Source organism: Mauremys reevesii, linkage group 3 (assembly GCF_016161935.1).
Source record: "Mauremys reevesii isolate NIE-2019 linkage group 3, ASM1616193v1, whole genome shotgun sequence".
Lineage (NCBI taxonomy): Eukaryota > Metazoa > Chordata > Testudines > Geoemydidae > Mauremys > Mauremys reevesii.
Window position 1 is genome coordinate 55,679,974 of NC_052625.1, and position 17,239 is coordinate 55,697,212.

General features: G+C 46.8%; 1 protein-coding gene across 5 annotated transcripts in view; it reads left to right on the plus strand.

Annotated features, from left to right (window-relative positions):
* COQ8A (coenzyme Q8A) overlaps positions 1 to 17,239 on the plus strand; it is a 71,188-nt gene that overhangs the window by 47,578 nt on the left and 6,371 nt on the right. For all 5 annotated transcript variants that reach the window (XM_039531221.1, XM_039531224.1, XM_039531222.1 and 2 more), the window contains exons 6-11: positions 1,423 to 1,545; positions 7,521 to 7,606; positions 8,913 to 9,053; positions 12,426 to 12,507; positions 14,459 to 14,552; positions 15,870 to 16,011. In XM_039531221.1, the coding sequence (XP_039387155.1) occupies positions 1,423 to 1,545; positions 7,521 to 7,606; positions 8,913 to 9,053; positions 12,426 to 12,507; positions 14,459 to 14,552; positions 15,870 to 16,011 (668 nt within the window). The remainder of the gene's footprint in view (positions 1 to 1,422; positions 1,546 to 7,520; positions 7,607 to 8,912; positions 9,054 to 12,425; positions 12,508 to 14,458; positions 14,553 to 15,869; positions 16,012 to 17,239) is intronic.

Sequence of the window (17,239 nt, forward strand, 5' to 3'; positions counted from 1 at the left end):
GCTGTGTCTCTGCTCTGTTACAGGATGGCAATATCAGGGGGAGGTGTGCTGGTGAGGGTGCTGCTGAATTGGCACAGCTTTGTGGTGTGGCCTTTGCCTGTCTCATAAAGCACCACTGGACTTTTTAACAAGGCCCATATTTGCCTTTGCGCACTTGTACCCTGTGATGTTTTGGGATCACCCAGACCAGTAAGGAGTTCTGTCATTGCCTGCCTTGTAACTTTGGGTGCCTTAATGCTGTGCTGCTGTGGCTCAGCCCTGACTCCAGTAGCCAGCCTACAAGTACAAGGTCTCACCCTGGCTTCCGCCAGCTCAGTTACTCCTTGCAGGCTGCCCCCAATAGTCCTTTCAGTCCCAAGTCTCCACAAATCCATCTACCCCAAGCTCTTAACTACCAGACACTTGGACTTTTCCCCTCTGGTTTGTCACCCCTGAAGGTGTGAAAACAACTCTTGGTGGTTGTTTCACTTTGCCATGCACACTCCATGCAGTTTGCACACTGGAGACCTGCTGGGGGTAAAAATAAAGTTTTATTTAATAGAAAAATCACAGGTTCAAAGATTAAATAATAAGGGAGAGCATATGCAAGTTACACAGAAAAGAAACATAAAGATGCAACCTCAGGCTTTACACTTTCATATTAAACAAATTATCTTTTTGAATATAAATTACCTATTGGCATGCAGGGAAACTGTTCAAAGACCTTTGTTGTAAAGGGAATCAGGAACAGTTCTCTGCTTAGAAGCTGCTCCTCAGTTTCTGGATACAAAATCTCACAAGCCTGTTCTTTTAAAATAATTTTTTTGTCTTGGCATGGTGACTCCTGGTTATTCAGAGGGGAATTCCATTTTGTCTTTTTCTTTCCATCAACACTAGTGGTTAACCATTATCTTTTTCTGGGCTGGACAATGGAGGGGTACTTGAAGTTGGTTTCATGTAAACAACTGGCTGGGGCTTAGATTACACTTCCCTGCCTGATTCCTTCACCACCTTGTTGTGAGATAGTTGCACCACAGTTAGTTACAGTTTCCTTTATATATTTACATGCATACATTCATAACCATAACTGTATAACCTCATAATGACCAGCAAGCTCAAAGCATTACAGGCTTTCATAAAAGACTGTACTTGACATATTTTGATACACAATACAACCAGTTGATACAATTGCTTACTTTTGGGGGTTCAGACCCCCTGTTCTCCCCTCGGGGTGTCTGGACCCTGACTGTCACACATGCCTCAAAGCTGCCTCTCTGAGGAGTTCTGGGAATGGCCTTATGCTGAGGATAAATGGGTATGTTGATTTCTTGAGAGAAGGGGGTGTAGGGTAAAATAGGATGATGTGGTGGGGTGAGGTCATTGTTGGCACAGTCCATCACACTGGGATCCATAAAGCATTTTAATCTCTCTTCCCATCCTCAGGAAAGAAAGCAGTTATGGATTCCAGCCCCTTCCTGTCAGAGGCCAATGCAGAAAGAATTGTGAGAACTCTGTGCAAAGTGCGGGGAGCTGCACTGAAGCTAGGACAGATGTTGAGCATTCAAGGTAAGTAACAGGTCTCTGGTGTTTCTCAGCTTTTATTTAGTGAATTCACCTGGGGCAATCCACTTACTGTAGTCAGGGCCGAAAGGATGTGAAGTCATTGCTAATAAGAGAGACTGGACATCGAGATCGATTAACGAGCCAGCAGCACAGCAAACTGTCCTCAGTCAGTCAAATGGCTTCCTGTGAATGGTGACAGGTTAACTGAGCGGTTTCCTCGTAGGGGAATGAAGATTACAAAATTGCACAATTGACTCTGATTAGTTCAGTTCCCTGTGGTTTCCTGAAGTGGCAGGAAATGTGGGTGTTGGACCCTTCTCTGTACACACATCCATCCTCCTCCCACAATGTTTATATTGTAAACGGGCATTGAGTCCCATATAGGCTGCCAAACTCCAGTAACTACCTGAAGCCTAGTTAGACCTTCTGCAATTGGCCTGAAATAAGATGGCTCTATACCATGAGGCTGAGTGAAGGCAAAAATCAAATCCTGAAACTTAACACAAGTGTTACAGACTGAGTTTGGTCAAATTGAACAAGTAAAACCTACTCGCCAGACAGAGAAGATAGGTGAGACCACAGTCCTGCAATCAACGCAAGCCTTTAAAGTCTGCCTCTAAACCCTTGTTCTGTGCAAAGGTACAGATTGTGCTATCTAGTGCAGTGATGGTTTGTGTAGTTCTGCCTGGCTTGTTCACATGATTCACTGGCCTGTGAACTCTCCTGGTGGTGAGAGACTGCTGCCGATGGTGACCCCAAACCTAGTTGGGTGTAGTAGGGAAATCTGAATTCCCATCTTGGCAAGAGTGATTGAAAAGTGAACGTTCCTCCACCTGGCTAATGCGGTGTCTGGGAAACGGTCTTCATTTTGCTGCAGGGGTGAGTGAGACCTCATTTAACTTCTCTCCATGTACCAAATGCCTGGTGCCCTCCTCCAAACCCTTTATTTTGCTCTGTATCTTCCTGCATATTCACATGTACATCTGCTATATTGAAGCTGGGTAGTTCTGGGTGACTGGATTGGTAATGAAGCCACAGAGATTTTCACCATGAGATCAGTTTCTTGGAACATACTCTGTTCAAAATCTGTCTCAGAGCAGTGCTGACAAGCCAAAGGGGGTAAGAGTCTTTTGATTGTTTCTAGAAGAACAGTATCCATAGGGTTAAAATGTGGAAAAGTGGGAACTGGATTGGTGGGACAATAGAACCTTTCATTTTCTGTTTACCAGTCAGTTTAGATCGTAGACTGTGCTCAGATCACCTCTGAGGGATCTACTTGGGGAGAAGATTTGATAGCAGTGGGTTCTTCATTTTTGGGCAGACAAAGGCATAATTACATCTGTGGCTGGAGGTTAAAGGTAGACAAATTCAAACTACCAATAAGCTCTACATTTTAAGTGCAGGTAATTAAACATTGGAAGAGTTTTTCCTAGGGAATCAGACAGTTCTGTCACTTGATGTCTTATTTGGACAGATCCACAGTTGTAGCAGCTTTGGTTTAAATTGACAGCAGTCCCTAAAATGCTTGTCTTGCTATCTTAATATCAGTAGTACTGTTCCTTTTAAATGTATTTTAACTGGTATTTACTCCTTCTATGCTGTAAAGACAGTGCCAGAAGCTGAATGAGTGGTGCCTGTATGTCAGTTCTCAGTAGTGACAAAACAAAGCTCAGAAAAAATTAAACAGATGATTCAATTTAAACCTCTAGAATCTTTCCCCAAGGGGAAAGGCTTTGAGTTAACTGAAATGAATCAGTTAAAATCAGCTGGAAACAAAATTCAGGATGTCCTTTTGACTGAATAAACTGGAGAGATACTGATTGCTCCTAATATGGAGCCACTCGGCTGGTCAGTTTTATGCTGCAGCTTGAACTTTGCCGATGTTGACTTGCAAGGTTAGTATATGGAGATATACCTATCTCATAGAACTGGAAGGGACCCTGAAAGGTCATTGAGTCCAGCCCCCTGCCTTCACTAGCAGGACCAAGTACTGATTTTTGCCCCAGATCCCTAAGTGGCCCCCTCAAGGATTGAATTCACAACCAATGCTCAAACCACGGAGCTATCCCTCCCCAAAAGAGAGCTAGATACTTTGCGTAACTAGTAATATAGCAAGACCAAGGTCACTTCCCCAAAGAGCTCCCGATCTATAGAGCCAAAACAACAAAAAGATGATGGGCAATTCCAGAGTGCTGAATTACATGTTGTGTTTGTATTAAATAGCTGACTTGCTTGAGAAAGAGCTAGTGTTAGGAGAGATTTGAACAGAAAGGGTAATGGCTTGGGGAGGGTTCTGGGGAACAAGGCTACCTGCAGTCAGAGAAGGGAGCCCTGTGCTGCAGTGTCCTTGCATCTTTCAGGCAGTGGCCTGAAGAGGAGCTCTGTGTAGCTCAAAAGCTTGTCTCTCACCAACAGAAGTTGGTCCAATAAAAGCTATGATCTCACCTACCTTGTCTCTCTACAGGTTCCTTCTCAGTTGGGCTTTTCTAGTACATGAATGAGCCATAAGCTTGTACAAAACCGCTGGAGGCTTTTTAAAAAACAAACAAAAGGTTGAAGACATTGCTAACAAAGCCAGCTGAGAGGTGGCGGTTCCTCCTGGGCTTTTCCTTTGCCTGACCTTTACCTTCCAGAAATGCCAGGGGAGATTTTAAAGGGCCTCTGAACAGTGCACAGGCTGACAGGGGAGAGAAGTGATGCTAAACAGAATCTATTTTTATAGAGTGGCTCATTCTGAGCTCTTATCTGCAGCAGTTTGATTGTTTTTTGCAGGCTGCCATCTGTTTTCAGTTGCCTCACCCTCAGGAAACCCACTACCTTGCTTCTGTAGTTTGTTGCCCAACAAAGCCAGATGTGTGGAGAGGTGCCAGGATGGTAGTGGAGTAAGGAATGGTATCTTCCTCCTCAACCTCTGCTCTAGTGCATTTTTCAGGAAGAACTCTTTAGCCCTTCACCTCGTGCAGCCAGTGATCCAAATGTCCAGAGTTGAGTGAGCCTTGATTCAGTGCATAGTCCTGAAGCCAGATTACTTGCTGGAGGGGATACGCTTAAAATACTTTGTATGTTAGAATGAGTTTCAATGGTCAAATGCTTAGTCCATTGGTCTGTGTGCGCTCTGAAATCATGGGGACAAGAGAGAACAGGTGCTGACTTCCAGATCTGAGGAGCAGAAGCATTTTGGATTTTCTTTCTCTTTCCTGCCTTCTAATATAAGAGTTAAACATTTACTAGTTGACTTAATTATTATCTTTAATACTTGTAGGCAGTGTTGTTGTAGCCATATCTGTTGCAGCTTGTCTCACCAACAGAAGCTGGTCCAATAAAAGACTACCTTGTCGTCTTTCTAATATTTATAGACCTTCAGGCATTTTAATGGTAGGTTTTCAACCCTTCACTTCTTGTATGGAGTGGTTGCTATATTGTTACTCTGGGGGAAGATAGAGTTACAGTAACTTCGTTGCTGACAGTGGTAGCAAAACGTAGGTGCCACCATCCTGTGATGGATCTGATTCTTGGGTTGGCTGCTGAGCCATCAGAACTAGTGCAATTCCTGCCACCTTGTGGTCTGGCAAGGTCACAGGTATGGGCTACTCTGCCTTTTTTCCTTGTCCCCCCCTCCCCCAGGAAAGCATTGGGTATCCCCAGGAGAATAGCTTGCATTTGGTGTGTCTTGGTATACCACACTTGTTTAAATCTCCTGGCCCTGGTTTTAGAAGTTGGCTGAGTTAGCAGGAGCTGTTAGATTGGGGTGTGTGTGCACATGTATTAATGAGCACCTTGGGACCATATTAATCACAAGCACAAGTGCATGCATTGAAGTCAGTGAGATTGGAGCTGCTTCTGCCAAGGGTGAATTTGTCTTCCAGCCTGTATTGCTGGACTTTACAATTGTGTTGTTTAGCTTCTGGACAATCTCATCAGTTCACCACTTAGCGGCTTAGCCTTTTTCAGCAGCACATTTATTGACATTGTAACATGGTTCTTTTCCCTGCAGTATTGCTGACTTCACTGCTGGCACTGTGGAGGGCAACAAAATGATTAGGGGGCTGGAGCACATGACCTATGAGGAGAGGCTGAGGGAACTGGGATTGTTTAGTCTGCAGAAGAGAAGAATGAGGGGGGATTTGATAGCTGCTTTCAACTACCTGAAAGGGGATTCCAAAGAGGATGGATCTAGACTGTTCTCAGTGGTAGCAGATGACAGAACAATGAGTAATGGTCTCAAGTTGCAGTGGGGGAGGTTTAGGTTGGATATTAGGAAAAACTTTTTTCCTTAGGAGGGTGGTGAAGCACTGGAATGGGTTACTTAGGGAGGTGGTGGAATCTCCTTCCTTAGAGGTTTTTAAGGTCAGGCTTGACATAGCCCTGGCTGGGATGATTTAGTTGGGAATTGGTCCTGCTTTGAGCAGGGGGTTGGACTAGATGACCTCCTGAGGTCCCTTCCAACCCTGATATTCTGTGATTCTATTCTATGATTGCTCTGCAGCCATATCTGAGCTGGCATCTTTGTTGGCTAGTTCAGATAGCACCATGCTGCTACCACAAGACAGTGGCTGTCAAGCAACCTCAACTAGAACATATTTATTGACAAATGTACAATTTTTTTTGCATTTCTTGGACATAAGTAATGATTATAAAACTAATGAACTAGAAGTACCTGTTGCATGTCCAGCTCTCTCCAGTCATACAGCTGCTGGGAACAGTGTCAGTTGTATGATGAACCACTGTCCTCTTACTGCACAGACATCTCAGGAGATGCAGGGATTATTTGGTACAGCATCTGATAGAGAAAGTGTGCTAGTGTCTTATCTCTGAAGTACCTCTCTTCCCCCAAGAGAGTGCACGCTAAGTGACAGAGATAGAATCTCATTTTCTCGGCCAGAATTTGGTGCTTGGGGTGTGACTGGGTATTAATCTTTAGTATCACACAATCCTGTAGAGAAGTCCCAATCAGCCAGAATTAAGATTGTACACATTGTGGTATAGTGACTGTATCTGTATACAAATGTTGTGCTAATTTTGGACATGTGGGGGACAGACCTGTGCAGTACATTGTGTGTTTTGTGTTAAATGCCATTTCATTGTTTTGGATTTATCCCTATCACAATTCTTAGTGAGGTGCAGCACCACAAATAATTCCTCCCTGCATTCTTGTAGCAGCAGGATTGCCATAGAACATGCTGATGTTCCATCAGAATCTTAGTGAACAAAGCAGACTAACATTGGAAAACCAATAGTAGAATATAGTGTGTGCCAAGAGATTTTATTCTTACAAGTGTTTATGCTTCAGTTTGTGACTGTGATGGGGGAGGGTGTGTGGAAAAGTACAGTACTGATCAGTTTCTTTGTTGCAGCCATGTTCATAGAATATCAGGGGGTTGGAAAGGACCTCAGGAGGTCATCTAGTCCAACCCCCTCCTCAAAGCAGGACCAATCCCCAGACAGATTTTTGCCCCAGATCCCTAAATGGCCCCCTCAAGGATTGAACTCACAACCCTGGGTTTAGCAGGCCAATGCTCAGACCACTGAGTTATCCCTCTCCAACGTTGCAGCACAGTCATGGTCACTCTGTTCTGGTCTGGAGTGATGGGGACAAAATGCAAGCTGTGTTGTCACAGCTCTTCTGTCCCCAACCATCCTTTGCTCCTGCCACTTCTCTTGCCCCAGGATTTGTGCAGGTGTCTTTTCTACTGGTTACCCAACTTCCAAAATGTAATGCTCCGTGTGGGGGAGTCTAGAATGGTAATTTTTTCAGCGTTGGGAAGAATTTTGAATCATAATGCTGACAATATAATCTTGGACTTGGTTTCTATACCTAGCAGTACACCTGAAGAGTTGTAATTGACAAGAGAGGGCTTTGGGGGACAGAGACCAAGTGGATCCATATGCATATTAGTCATTAGAAGCATGTTTATAAGTGAGAGTTTCTGTGAGTGTAGTTTGCTCTTTCTAACCAGCTTGTACTTTTCTCTTGGCAGATAACGCCTTCATCAACCCTCATCTCCAGAAGATTTTTGAGCGTGTACGTCAGAGTGCAGACTTCATGCCAATAAAGCAAATGATGGTGAGGAATATTCTGTCCTACTTAACAGGGGAAGAGGGTGTAGGAGTATGACTAAACACACCCTGTGACTTGCCCCAGGTGAAGGCAAGGGTTGGTATTTTTAGAGTACTCTTTCAGTAAATATTTTGACTTTTATAAGACATGGGTGCAGCCAGTGGAGCTGAAAGGTTTTACAAAGCTTGATTAAGCGAGCTTTTATTTTCCAGTAACTTAAACCAATCCATGGGACATTCAGTACTGTGCTGAGTATTCTCTGTATTAGTGTGGGGATGCCTTCTCTTCTCCTCCTCCTCCTCCTCCTCCCCCCCCCCCCCCCCGGCCAAGCTAGGGTGGTGTAACTGGGGCTGTTTATGTACATTACATTTTCCATTTGTTATGCTTTTTTTTCTTTGCTTCTTTTTCCAGCTTCTCCTAAGCAGGAGTGGGTTAAATTGCCAAAAGCATCTAAGTCCCATTTTCAAAAGTGACTCAGACACTTAAGTGTCTCAGCCCCATGGAAAGTCAGTGGTTGAAAGTTGAGAATGTCAATATGGCAAACTGAAGATTTTAGCTTATAACTTTTTCAAGGTGAAGTTTCACCCACTTTCAAGCAGGGTTAAAATGAAGTAAATGAGTTTTTTGCCATTTTTTTTTTAAACTATAAAGAACAGTAAAGGGGATTGAGGCAGATTAACCCATGAGAATAGTTTGTTCCCCATAAGATTCTGACCCAAGTAAGATTCCACACGTGTTTGGAGTGGAAAGTGAAATAACAGGTTGACAGTGTATCAGAATGCTGTTAAGAGCAGATTACAAGTACTTTTCTATATCCTGCACCTCCCTAGAGCAATTTTCTGCCATGTGCCTGCGTTGCTTTTGTTCAGACTGGCAGCATGGTAGAAAAGATGAATGATGATGATAAAGAGGGAATATCCCCTTACCCTCTTCTCTGCCTCCCCCCTCTTTTTCTGGAAGATGGTGAAAAACAAGAAGATAAAAGGCCTTGATACCCTGATAACCAACTCCTTCTGTAGCTGTGTGTTTTGTTTTAAGATCTTGGCCCTCTACTGCATTGCATGTCTCTGTAGATTGAGCAAGACTGTGCCTGTTTGGTTTGAGCCTGAATTTTACTGAATTTATTTGGGGATAGGCTGTGATATGTCTCTGGCTAGATTTGCAGTGGCTACAGAGGAAAGATGATCTAGAAAGCACAGGGCTTTCAGACTCTGAGGCTCTGTGGACCTTGCCACGCATCTCAGAGGAACCAGGTGGTTTCCATCGGCTCAGATCCTAGCTTTCCTTTATCCTGATTTTTTTGTGTCACTAGAAAACTTTGAACGACGACCTCGGTCCCAACTGGAGGGATAAACTGGAGTTCTTTGAAGAGCGTCCCTTTGCTGCGGCTTCCATTGGCCAGGTTCACCTGGCACGCTTGAAGAATGGTAAAGAAGTTGCCATGAAGATCCAGGTGGGTTTGCAGTTTCTCTTGGCTCTAAGATGGTCACCATGAACTCCTGTTTAGGCCCTAAATCCCCTCCAGCTCCATTTCCCTCTACAGACGTATCATATTTACTATAGAAAGAGGGGTTTGAAGTGTTATATGAATAACATACATGCCCAGGGTTGTGCTAATTAGGTGCAAGCACTTTTGTGTCACTGTGCGAGTGCAGGATTTATGTTGTCCACATATTTCTTTGCTTCCCCACAGAAAAAATGACTTCTGAGGGGAGGCAAAGGGAAGCCGCAAGAGCGGTCGCTTTCTCCTCCCTGGCAGCACAAAGCAGCCAGCAGAGATGTAAATCAGTGTGTTGGGTGGGTGTGCAAGTGACTGAATATGAGAGACTGTCCCTCTGGCTTGCTATTGCAGTGCATCTGGTGTGGAGGGACTCTGTCCCCTCAGGCAGAGCATAATGTAGTAGCCTGCCTGCTTAGTTGTTCCCACTGGGAACATTTCACTAACAACATTCTTAGTGAATTCCTGCAGGAGCATAAAACGGGTGTAAAAGTTTTAAGGCTCCTTTACATTGCCAGAGTGGTGTAAAGGAGCCTTATTGTAAATGACAGTATGGCCATATAAATGCTTATGGTACTTTAGTGATTAGAACTGGTCTAAATTTTTGGACTGAAAATTTTTCCTATCAAAATGTGGTTCCGTAGCTGTTTACTATTGACCTTCCTGAAGATGGTCAGTAGCCAATATAAATTGAGTTTGATTCCCCAGCCGTCAGTTGCCTCTAATATAATACTGAGCATATGGCTGTGTATATTTGTTGACTAATAACTAGAAATAAAAGGTCAATACTAGCTACATTACTATTAGACAAAGAGGGGTTGGGGATTTCCTCAAATGCTCCCCACTCCCATTCTCCATCCATTGTATTGTAGTTTAAATAAATTACCAGAATAATTGAAACTGGCATGATTGTTTTGGTGTTTTGACTAATAAAATATGCAGAATTTTGCAGAATTTAAATTTTTTGGTGCAGAATTCCCTCCGCAGTAAAGCACAGAGTATTGGAAGGACAGGTTCCAGGGTTTAAACCAGTCTCTAGCTATTAGGGATTAGGATGAGATCTTCATAAGGGACAGACTAGCTCACTTCAGTCTGGTGTGGGGTGTTTTTGCACCTTCCTCTGAGGAATGTGGTTCTGGCTGTTGTCAGACAGAATACTGGATTAGTGGACCGTGGGTCTGATCTGGAATGATGGTTCGTATATTCCTAATAGTATGTAGGACAGTTGAAGAATAGATCAGAATTCACCTTTAGGTGACTTTCCCCATGAAAAGAGTCCTCCCAACTAGTGCCCAGTGGCTGTTTTAAAAATCTTTGGCTTGTTGTGGCAGCCTGGTTGTGAGTCAGATTTGAAATGGCAGGCCCTCAGCCATGTCGCAGCTCTCATGCATTTGAACAGTGTCTGTCCGAACAATACATGACATTGTTTACCTATGCACAATAAAACAGTCAGTAATTAAAACAGTCAACAGGGGCAACACAAACTGTGTACGTTCAAACTAGTTTCAACTTTAACACAGATTTGGGGCTTCTAATATAAACGAAGTCTGTCGTTGGAAGCGCTGCCTTTCAGCGTCGTACATTTGTAATCTAGATCAGTGGTTTTCAAACTTTGGGTCGCAACCCAGTACTGGGTTGCGGAATGCAAGGCACTGGGTTGCACCCAGGGACCCTGGTGGTTGGCCAGTAAAAAGTAGTAGTCCCTACCTATTTTGACACCCCGGAAGGGGCCAGCAGCAGGTCCAGCTCCTAGGCAGGGGGGCCATGGGGCTCCGCATGCTCCCCCGAGCACTGGCTCTGCACTCCTGTTGGCCAGTTCCCAGCCCATGGGAGCTGGGGGGTGTGGTGCCTGCAGGCGAGAGCCATGTGGAACTGCTTTGGCACATCCGCCTAGGAGCCGGACCTGCCTTGGGCACAGCACCAGGACAGGCATGAAACCTGCCTCTGCACCCCAGCTGTGCCACTGACGGCCGGAGGTAAGCCTACGCCCCAATCCCCTGCCCCAGCCCTGAGCCCCTACAAACCCAGAGTCCCCTCCTGCACCACAAACCCCTCATCCCTGACCCCACCCCAGAGCCTGCACCCCCAGCCCAGAGCCCTGACGCCTCCCACACCCCAACCCCTTGCCCCAGCCCAGAGCCCCCTCCCACACCCCAACCCCTTATTCCCGGCCCCACCCCTGCACCTCAACCCTCTGCCTGAGGCCACCTCTTACACTCCAAACCCCTCATCCCCAGCCAGAACCCTCATCCCCCCACCCCAACCCTCTGCCCTAGCCTCTCCCACACCCCACAGCCAGAGCCCTCAACCCCCTGCCCAGCCTTGAGCCCCCACCCCCACCCCAAACCCCTCATCCCCAGCTCTGTTGGGTCATAGGCATCAATAATTTTCTTCAACTGGGTCGCCAGAAAAAAAGTTTGAAAACCACTGATCTAGATGAGCTAAATGTCCTGTTGATACAGATCTTAAGCCATGTGTGCAGGTCTTGATGCTTCCCTCTGTGATCTATGTCTTCACCTGGGTTGGTCGTTTGTGGGCTCCTTTTGTAAGCAGGAGATATTTTATGGATACTGGCTGGCTTAGACGATTGGTGATCTGACCTAGAGCCTTTCATTTCTAGGGCATCTGTTTGAATTCAGGCCAAGTTAATAGTGATGGAAAGTTACCATCATGGTGTCATTTCAACTCTCAGTTGACAGGTGTTCAAATCACAAAAACAGTGTAGAATTGGCTCCCTTCTTGACAGTCCTGTGTAGAGAAGTGAAATATTGAACAGGTGAGGAAACTGATCCAATCTCTTGCCAGTTCAGGGTTGGAGCACGTCGGCACGCAGGGCAGGTTATGTTACCCTGCTGCTCTCCATGCAGTTCTGTTCTGTGGATAAACAACGGGCTTCAGTCTCCAGGGCAGTCAATCTGCCGTGTCTCAGCAGAATAGTGAAGTGAGAGTCTGGTATCTCATGGGCATTTATTTCTCTTGGGATCCCTATGTTAGAAAGTCATAATCGGTCATTTTACTTGTAGGGAGATTAGGGTAGAATCTAACAACTCTCTGAGGTTTGTTCTGTTGCCCATCGTCATATATCTGAGCACCTTCCAGGTAATAGATATACATAACGAGGTCCATAGTGGACAACTTAATCGTTGAGTCTTCTCTCTTCTGGTGTTTATAGGAAGCTCTGCTTGGGTATATTTTTGAGGTGGGAGGTATTGGTGGCTATTGTAAGTGATATTCTGGTTATGGTAGAGAATCCTGCAGTAGCCTAAAGGTGCCCTAATCCTGGAATGGTCTGTTTTCACTGATGTCCTTGCCCTTCTTCCCCTGCAGTACCCTGGTGTAGCCCAGAGCATCAATAGCGATGTTAGCAATCTGATGACCGTCCTGAGCATGAGCAACGTTCTCCCGGAAGGTAAAGTAACCGGCGTGCTGGCTGAAGCCTTCCAGGGTAGAAACATCCTGCAGGGTCCCGTGAGGCAAGGTTGGGAGGAGGAGGGATGGTTCAGACCCCTACTAGTACCTCTCCTTGGTTACGTAGCCACCTCCTTAACAATCAGCATCTGTGCTGGGCCTCTTTGCATCGCCTCTCCCCACCACCTGTTCAGTGCTGCACCATCATAAACATAATGGATCTTGTCTCCTCGTTGTGGTTGGCACAGCTAAGATCTTAGTTATGCAGGCCTACGGTTTAGAGCCCTGCAATCTGACCCAAACTCAGTGGGACCCAACTACAAATGCCCGGTCTGGGTCAGGTGGAAAAAGAACCAGGAGTTTTGGGGCTTGGGTTGGCTCTTCTCCTCCTGTCCGTGGGGAGGTGTCGTAGTGCGAATGCAGTGCAGCAGAAGGCGGTGGGTATCAGGAGCAGAGCATGCATCTGCTGTTGCTCTGACCTCACAAACTGGAGGTGGTGGCAGTGACTCAGATTCACAGGGGAAGGGTTGAGTTGGATTGAAAAACGACTCAACCTGATTGAGTCCGTGGCGTGGCTAAAAACTAGGTCTGAGCAGACCTCTAGGATAGTAACCCAAAAAAAGGCTCAGCTGACCTTCATGTCACTTTCTTCCAGCACCCTAAATGGATTGTGAGTGGGAACAAACTCTTCATTTAAGGGGGTGACCTTCCTAGGTCCCTTATGCCAAAAACAGGCCCTGTGGAGCCCTTCGGAAACCTAGTGCTCCCACAATCAGAGCCTTAGCCACAGAGGCAGATCATGTAAAAGAGAACATTCCATCAAGCGCTTTCTGGGTGGGGTATGACATGTGGTACTCGTAGTCTCTGGACACAGATTTTTCATTCTCCAGAGAAACTGCTGATCTAGACTAGGCAGCAGCAGCACCTGGGAGGAGGACTCCATGTGGAAATGCTGCATGCTCCAGAATAGAGCGCTGCACGCCCATGTGCAACAAGCATGAGTCATTTCACTAGCATAAGCACAGGGAACTCTCCCTCTGCCCAGCTTTCAGGTGTGGAATCTCTGCCTGATCGGTCTGTTTTGCCATTAACGCTTCAATAATCATATCTATTTGGCTGGGGAGCCCCATGTAGAAACCGTCCCGTGTCTGGGTCAGGGGTGGGATGTGTGATCAATAGGGAGTGTACAAGGCCACCCCTTTCTCTGCCTGTTTGTGCAGAGGGGACCTGCTGGGACTCTTGCCTGGCTTGAGCAGTGCCTGAGAGAACTTGCTTCTGGTGACTTCCTGTGCCGGTGTGTGCACAGCGTGGACATTAGCTTATGGAGTGTCTCTTTAATGCCTATTATTTGCCATCACAAATCCCAGTGTTCAGCAAAATCCATTCTCTTCTTCGTGTCCTGCAACTGTACTCATTCCCTGCTCTCTCCAGCTATGGAGGTGAAGATGGCAGGGAAAAAAACAACCATGGTCAGACCCTTCCCCTGACCTGAAATACAAATGTGTAATCCCCGACAAGGGCATATGTATTTCTCCCCCCCTCCACCCCCACCACTGCAGTAGTTGAAGACCTGGGTGGGATTCTGTACATGCTGCTACTAAGTGTATTGGAAAGGGTTGCTGCTGAGTGAGAGGAATTATCCCATTGTGCACCTGGGGAATGGGATCCTGCATATGTGGCCCCCAGTACAATCCCAGCCCTCGCTGGCCTGGTGAACACAAGTTGCTTTTTCTGATCAGAGACTGAGGAATGAGAGTGACCCAAACTTGGTCACTGTGATTAAGCATGGAATCAGAAATGTGAGCCACCTGGGGAGGCTGCGTTGCCTTGGCTCCAAGCTGTTTGCCTTGCAAGTTCTCTTCTCCGCCAGTGGCTTGCTCCTTGTTGAACCACTAAGCATTTCCTACGCCTGATACTGCCTAAAGATCTTCCTTCTGCAATTCTGTTTCTAGGTCTGTTTCATGAGCACATGATTGAAGTTTTGAGCAGAGAATTGGCCATGGAGTGTGATTACAAGAGAGAAGCTGCCTGTGCTAAGAAATTCAAGTGCGTTCACAGTGGTGCCCTCTGACGCTTCTCCCCTTGGTGCATGATATTGGGAGGAGGGACCCCATTATTTAACTCCTGGTGCTAGGAGTTGCAGTCCTGGTGCTGCAGTGACCTTGACTCCCAGAAGTTCTTGGGTGTGCATGCCACGGGGGCAGGCAATGTGTGGGCATGGGGGGGGGGAAGGGTAGTTCTTTAGAACTGCAGGAGTGTAAAATGCTCCCAGTCATGCCCAGTGGAGCTCCTTGCTTCTGGAGCTGGTTTTGTTGGTTGGACACCCAGTGGTGCCCAGCTAGGAGCAAGGCAGCAGCTGCTGCTCTCTCTCATCCAGGGCACAATTGATGAAACTGCCTGTTTGGCCACCTGGGGAGGGGTCCTGCCAGCTGTTGAGGCAGGACTGAATTGCTCTTTTGCCTGCTGGGCACTCTTGGCCTGGTGGTAGGAGTGCGTGCGTATTCTTTGGTGACACTGTAAATGCCTCCCTTCAGACTTCTCAGCCCGTTCAGGTGATTGATGCTCAGAGCACAGCTCTGCTTCCCTTGTCTCCACCTGCCCTGCTGTGGAGTGCACTCACTGTGAGCGCAGCCTGGCTGTTTTATGTGGGGGAAAGATGGGAGACAAGCTCCTCTTCCCCTTGGTCCCCTGCTGCTGGCTGGCTCTGCCATCTACGCTGCACTTGCCAAGGGGGCCATCTGGGCTCCTTGGGGCAGAGGTAACTAAGGTTAGAAAGCTTGTGCCCTCATGACAATGTCATCTGGTTCTTTCTAAAAATTGCCCCTGCATTCCCTGCTCTCTTTAGTCCCTGTGCCTAGTTGGTACCCCTGCAGGGGGGCACCATCTCCAGGCACCCTGCCGCGCTACACATGTGCTCTCCTGTTGGGGGGAAGTTCCTAGTAGCAAGATGCTTCCATCCCCAGTGGCAGCAGGTGTCACCCTTACTGCCTTCACTGCCAGCCTTGATTCTGCATGCAGTCTGAACTCTGTCAGGCAGAGGAAAGGGAACTTGGTGTATCCCCCATTTCCAGGGAGCTCCGAGCATTTCTAGTAACCACAGTCCTGGCTGGGATTAGATGGAGTCTCCCTTCAGAGCCATCAGTGGCTTGAACCAGCTGGAGTAGTTTCTGCTGCTGAATGTGAGGGATTCCTCTCTGCCTATCTCACATTGCAGGAGCTGGGGACCCCAGGCGGTGCCAGTGCAGGGCATTTGTGTGACCTGTAGGCAGCTGGTCTCTGCTTGTAAGGAGACTTTGTATTTGTGACAGTGCAGAAGTGACTGCCTCCTTTGGAATCTCCTAACCCTTTCCTTGCTGTCCCCAGGGAGCTGTTGAAGGATCACCCTTTCTTTTACGTGCCTGATGTAGTGGATGAGTTGTGCAGCCAGCATGTCCTGACCATGGATCTGGTGTCTGGGTTCCCGCTGGACCAAGCAGAAGGATTGAGCCAGGAAATCCGGAATGAGGTATTACCCCTCACTGCTGTGGCTGGGTGTGCAATGAGGGAGCCGTGTTTGCTTGGTCACTGTCTTGGAGCCTTTGTTTGTGACAGTGACTTGATCACTACAAATTGCAAGGTGGAGGGAGAGCTGCTAGGGCAGGGGAACACTGATGACTCTTTCTGTGGTCTCTTGAGAGAGGCAGCTCTGGATTATAATTGTTGGGCTTTTATGGATTGTAACGGTGGTTCTGGCAAGTTCTGTGATTGAGTTTAGACCTTGTAAGCATGCATTATTACCAAGAATGGTCATTCTCTCTGGGCTGGGGAGAGTAAATGGCAGTGGAGCTTTGATTGTCCAAGGAGATATCTGTGAGCATGTCCTGGCCCCCCAGCTCTTTTAGACTTTCTGTTGTGCTGTGTAACACTATACAGTTGAAGCAGCATGCTGTATTGCTACCCTAACAAGAGGCAGCCCCTCGTCTCTACCTCTCAAGGGGCAGAGCTGACCTTGGGAGAGGTTCCCATCTTGTTGAGAGGGGCTCTTTGCTTGCTCTTTGCTCTCTTGAAACAAGAGCACAGAAATGTGTGTCTTCCCATTGCATTAGCAGTCAAATATAGCTTCCCCTGCTGGATTGGCTTGTGTAGCACAAGGGTATTGCAAAAGTACCTCTCAGTAAACAAGCAGAAGGGAGGGGAAGTGAGGGATGTGAAGGCATCAGTGCTGAATATAGCAAGGGATGGAGAGTTACAGCAGGGCAGGCAGCTCTGGCTGCTGCTCAGTTAGCAGAAATAACTGCCCTGGTATTTGGACTGAGTTGTTTATGGGCTGGTGTGAGCTATCAGCTGTTGGCAGGTCACTGAGGAAGTGCACAGAGTATGTTCCCCTAGATAAACAGATCCCAGCAACACACTGTACTTGGAGCTGTGCCAGATCCAGTTGCCTATGACCTCTGGGCTGTTTGGTTGTTCTTGAACTTGTCATTTGTGATAATGTGGCTGCTTGTGTGTTTGGTGATGGTTTTTTAATAGCCCACCGGACAACAAAGCATTTCCCACTTACAAAGGGAGATGATGTGGGGTCTGTCCCTTACTCTGCACAGTGTCTAAGTGGCTGACTTTTAGTGACTCTCTAGCCCATGTCCTCCTGGCCCAAATGTGACTGACTTGCACCAGTTTTGGCTCGTGTTCAGTGTTGCAGTGTTACCCTTGGATGGGGTGTTTAAAACCAGTTGCCTTCTATCCAACACTGGACA